This window comes from Thermobia domestica, chromosome 3, assembly GCF_964235325.1.
Source record: "Thermobia domestica chromosome 3, izTheDome1.hap1.1, whole genome shotgun sequence".
In the NCBI taxonomy this organism is placed as follows: Eukaryota; Metazoa; Arthropoda; class Insecta; order Zygentoma; family Lepismatidae; genus Thermobia; species Thermobia domestica.
The window spans coordinates 223,095,310-223,100,410 of record NC_137456.1 but is presented as its reverse complement, the minus strand read 5'-3'; the positions used below and the strand labels follow the sequence as shown (position 1 = coordinate 223,100,410).

At 34.1% G+C, this 5,101-nt stretch overlaps 1 protein-coding gene across 1 annotated transcript; it reads left to right on the top strand.

Moving 5' to 3' along the window:
* The first annotated feature begins 1,907 nt into the window (after positions 1 to 1,907).
* On the top strand, positions 1,908 to 4,101 carry LOC145680974 (outer dynein arm-docking complex subunit 1-like). The gene has a single exon (XM_081752192.1). The coding sequence runs from the start codon at positions 2,155 to 2,157 to the stop codon at positions 3,787 to 3,789; it is 1,635 nt and encodes a 544-aa protein (XP_081608318.1). The 5' UTR covers positions 1,908 to 2,154; the 3' UTR covers positions 3,790 to 4,101.
* The last annotated feature ends 1,000 nt before the right edge of the window (positions 4,102 to 5,101 follow it).

The window sequence follows — 5,101 nt, the reverse complement described above, 5'->3', positions numbered from 1 at the left end:
GGTTGGTGGTATTAAAATACGTTATGGTCTATCGGACGCTTAGTGCCGACCAACAACTGCGACTAGCAGTAAGAAACTTATTTCAAGCATGTCTTCTCAGAGGATTATCAGAAGAAACGCAACGCATAATTAGTGAACGGTTAGCGAATTAAGATAGAACGATGAACGACAATGAATTACAGCGAGAAAAACTGCTTAAAGAGCATGTGACGTATACCAACTTTCCTAAGTTAAAAACTTAAGAGTTATATTCAATATTGCGGACTCTAATATGGCAACCATGTTTATAACTTCATATTTTGAGGTTGCAACACTTGCCAAATACCCATATGTATCCTCAACCCAGCAGCCTTTTCTGCATCAGCACTCTTACCTATCTTTTGGCCCATTCCTTATAATCTCACTAGGTACATTTAAAAATATCAGATGAGTTTATCGCAACACTACAGATACATATTTGTATTCCTAGAAGAAACATTTGTGCAGCTCTAATCTCTGTGTGTTCAACATTAAACTACCCATATATATCCAATACTGTTATTGTTATTTACCGTTAACTAAATTCATTTTAATTTATTAATGTAGTATGTCAAATCGTAAATTTTAATCGGACGAATACATTACCCAGTGTTTGTTTAAGGGGAGCTCCTTTCCCCACTTCCCTTCAGGTTAAACCTGCAGGAAGTGAATACTATTTAATACTCTTGGTATTGTATACAAGGGGCAGGGCAAAATATGATTCATGTAGCGTATCGTTTAAAGTGCAAAGTAAAGATTGGTATATACGTAAAGAAAATACTTAGCTTTTTATTTACTAATGTGACATTTCCTGTAATTGCACTACTTCAAAGAATACTAAAAGTGGTTATGTTTCCTGAAGCTGATATTTTGTTAAATATTTCGGTTATTTGAATTTCCTTACACCACTGGGAGAGCGGTGGCTAAGTTGTAGAGCGCTTACTTGTAGTGCGTGAAATCCGTGGTTCGACCCCCTGACAATTAAGCTTGTGGCGGACAAATTCGTGGCTTTTCTCGGGATATTCCCATTTCCTTCCACATTCTCATTTCACCAATTCTTCCATCATCATTCACTTGCCTCGATCATCGTCTTCCTTAGTCTAAAGGTCATACTCGTGAGTCATTATACTGAAAGATTTCATTTCAATTTTCCTTGCACCACATTTTTTGTGTAGCGTAAGACAATTTTACTTGTTTTTAATTTTCATACGCGTATTATGCATCAGATTTGAAATGATATTGCTTCCTACAATGTATTAAAAAAAAGGAAAATCTCTTCTTTAGAACGATAAAGTTAGCTCAGGATCGTGATGCACGAAAACTCCTTAGTTTACCGTAAGTGACTTGCCGGTAATGGAAGAACATATGAAGCGCATAGGGGATAAAGGTGTTATGTTACATTTTTTCGAAACGTCGAATTCTGACGGTTCATGCATATGTTATATAACACGTGCATTATAACACGTGCACATTCTTCATAACACATCATTTAGTGAGTGTCCTTGTCTAAGTGAAGAGATTTGGAAACGATGGAGGTTGTATATTAACAAACACAGTTATTAAAGTTAATTATCCCGAAATGTAGAATTTGTTACATATATACAACCTTTATCCTCTAACCGCTTCATATATATGATGATGGCAATAATGATGATTGATACTGAAAGTTTTGTCTGAAATTTAGCGTTCTGTAGAAGAAGTTGCTTTCATATTTCGTTGGTCACATGCAAAATAGCAATATTTTAATGCCAACGTAAAAATTATCGAATTTTCTAAATTGGTATTCACATAAATTTTATTCGCTAAGGCTTAAATATAATCAGAATACATGCCCGTTTAGAAGATCAATGTTAAAGGTATTGTTGTAAATTTATATATAGCTATATAACCATAGAGACAATTTTACTTTAATTGAGCTTGGGTGGTCGACTTTTGGGGATCTGATTTGGGAACTCAAAGAAAAATTGTTTAAGACTTTATATATCGTATAATAATATCATTTCTCGTTAATGTTTTAACACTGAATGTTACAAGTTAAGCTTATGTTCATTAATAAATATTTTTAATATTTGAGAAGAGCAGTGCATCTGTAATTATTGTCATTGAAACATCCATTCTAAATCACCTGTTTACAAAATGACACAAGATTTTGATCCGGATAAGTGTAAAACATGGCGCTATAGCTTAAAGGAGATAACTCCAGAAGAGCAAATTGAATCTTTAAAAGAGGAGCTTGAATATTTCAAGAACAAAGGGAAGGCTTTTGCGAAAGAGCGTGAGATTTTCGAACAAGAAAAGAAAGCATTCTTTATCAAGCAAGAGAAGGAACTTGATCGTTTACAGAAGGAAAGTGATGACATGAAACAACAACTGAAGATGATAAAATTATCCTCAAGAAGTGAAAAAGTTCGAGAAGAGAATGAAGAAATCAAAGCTCTTCTACACAAACTTATGGAATTCAAGCCAGTTATTGAGAAAGCGGAACATGATGTACAAAAACTGGAATTTCACATAAGCCAACAACAAAAGAAACTAACAGATATGTATGATAAAACAAAAGGAGGGGCTCTACAAGTGGAAGAAAAGCGAAAACTACAACGAAATGTAAAATGGATGGAGAATGATATACATCGCAAAACTCAGAATCTTAATATTCTGAAGTCGGAAAATGAACAGCGACGGGGAAACATTCAGTCTCTCTTAACTGAACGAACTAAATTTGATAAATATCAAACTAGTATTTTAAATCAAATGATCGATAGGAGAAATTTGCTGAAAGAACTTCTCGTGAAACTGTCCGATTCCTTCGATCTTATTGATGAGCGCTGCAATGCATTGGATAGTATAAAAGAAGAAAATAAAAATAATTTCAGTAACCTTGAGGAGCAAATGAACAGTTTAACTCGGACGTTACGACAAAATGAAGATCTAGAAAAATTCTTACGAATAACATCACAAAGACGAGAACCACTAGGCTATCTCATTAAACGTCTTAATAAGCAACAAGAAAAACAAGAAAAAATGAGTACGCTTTTGGCAACATATGAGGATATATTAAATGCAATTAAAGGAACAATGTGTGATACAGAGATTGAACAGATATTACTGAAGTACGAAAAGCATGAACAGCAAAATCTATCTGCTCTAAATTATTCGAATATACTCTACGATGAGACAGAATTTCTTGCCGACAGAGTCTGCGAACTTCGTGACAATATTGAAAATGAGCAAGCAACAATGAAGTCGTGGGAGAAAAGACGGGAGGAAAAAATAAATGAACTGAAAGATCAGCTGGTTACAGCAAAATTTGAATCAACTAACATAGAACTTATTTTACAAAAAAGAGATGAAGATATCAAGAGGTTATTGGAAAACATCAAAGAACTCTTTGAGATACTTCACTGTAACGATTCAATTTTCCAAGCAATGTTAGGGGACAAAACTGAAATCAACTTCGACAATTTTCCTCTATATCTTAAGCTTATCGAAGGCAAACTACAACAGTTAGTTGGTATATTTAACTTCCTATATAACGAAGGAAGTGTGGACACATCTTCAGTGAAGGATACGACATCGAGAACTGGAGAATTTAAATTAGAATTTTTGACTAAGCCTGAAGCTGTTGAAAAGATTTTGGATGCATGGATTCCTCCAAAATCAAAGCAAGAGATAGTTGAAAAGACTCAGCCTAAACTAGGACAAATAGAAAGACTAACTTACGTAGATGTCTTGAAGATAAAAGCTCCTTCCGCAGAATCAATGTTTGAGTGAAACTTTTATTTATTTATTTATTTATTTATTTATTTATTTATTTATTTATAGAGCCTTAACAAATCTCTTCTGAATGAGAAGTTACTCTTGTTCTGATTAAGGGACTACATAAAATTATATATAACAAACCTACTTATCAAAATCTTTGCGGAATTGAGTCGGGCAAGTTACTGTATATTCTTGACGTCGAGCAATGTGTGGGTATGTTTTTCTTTAGACAACTATTTCATATATTAAAGTTTTACTTTGTTACCTTATTTTACAACGTGATTTCTCATTACTTTAATATCAGTACCCCTTGCCGTAAACGTCGTCAACACCTAATGGCCCGCTTGCCGGTAAATGCCTATCGTCGATATAGCGATGTCGAAGGATCGCAGCATTCATAAGTTTCCTACAGAAAATTTCCTTCGATTCACACCAAATTTTCTCTTTCATTATCAGATTTTCCCTAGTTTGTTCAATGTCCAATTCTTACTACGGAAGTTATCTAATAAGCTTAATTTATCTAAATTAAAGGAAGTGCATACCACATTTATTTTATTCACTTGCTTTTTGCTTTTACTTTTTATTTCTTTCTTCATCTTTTTACACAAAAATACACAGAAATACACCCAGTCAATATTGAGTGAAATTATGCTATTTTCAACACACACACACACGATTGTTATTGTATTGATTTATTTCTGAAGAAAAAAGAAAAAAATAAGCACTTATATTGGTGAATCAGTCAGTGCGAGAATTTCCCAGGATTTTCATGTTTTATTGAAAAAATTCCTTTTCCCCTTTTTGCTAAATTTACCTACGAAATTTCCCTAAATTAGGGAAATTCCCTCAAAGTACGAATACTGGATCGCGTGGCAGTCAGCGCGCGCAATAGAGTAGTAGTGTGATAGGTAAGCGGCAAGTGAGAATTCGTCATTGGTGCAGCATTAGGGTGCAGCGTTTTACCACTTTTTTCTCGGAATGAAATGTAATACATGGCAAAAGTGGTCAATCCACATGGACATTTCAGGTATAGATTTCTTTTCAAATCAGATAATATCTTCTGTGAGAACTATTGTCTCAAAGTTTCAAAATTTACCTGAAAATTACAAAAAATACCAAAATTGTTCATTAATTTTAGTTATGTTAAAGTAAACATATTTTTGGTTAAATACATTTCAGTTGCTATGAAAACTGACATTCAAGTATAAAAATGCCAGTTATATGCCCTTGGGGGGAATAGGGGTGCCTCCTCTGGGTCCAGAAAAGGGGGCAAATTCAGTACAGTTAAGCGGTTGTGCAGCTCCTCGCTCACCTGGCAATATAG

Coding starts and splice junctions, on each gene's coding strand:
- LOC145680974 (XM_081752192.1), top strand. CDS start 2,155: ATGACACAAGATTTTGATCCGGATAAGTGTAAAACATGGCGCTATAGC.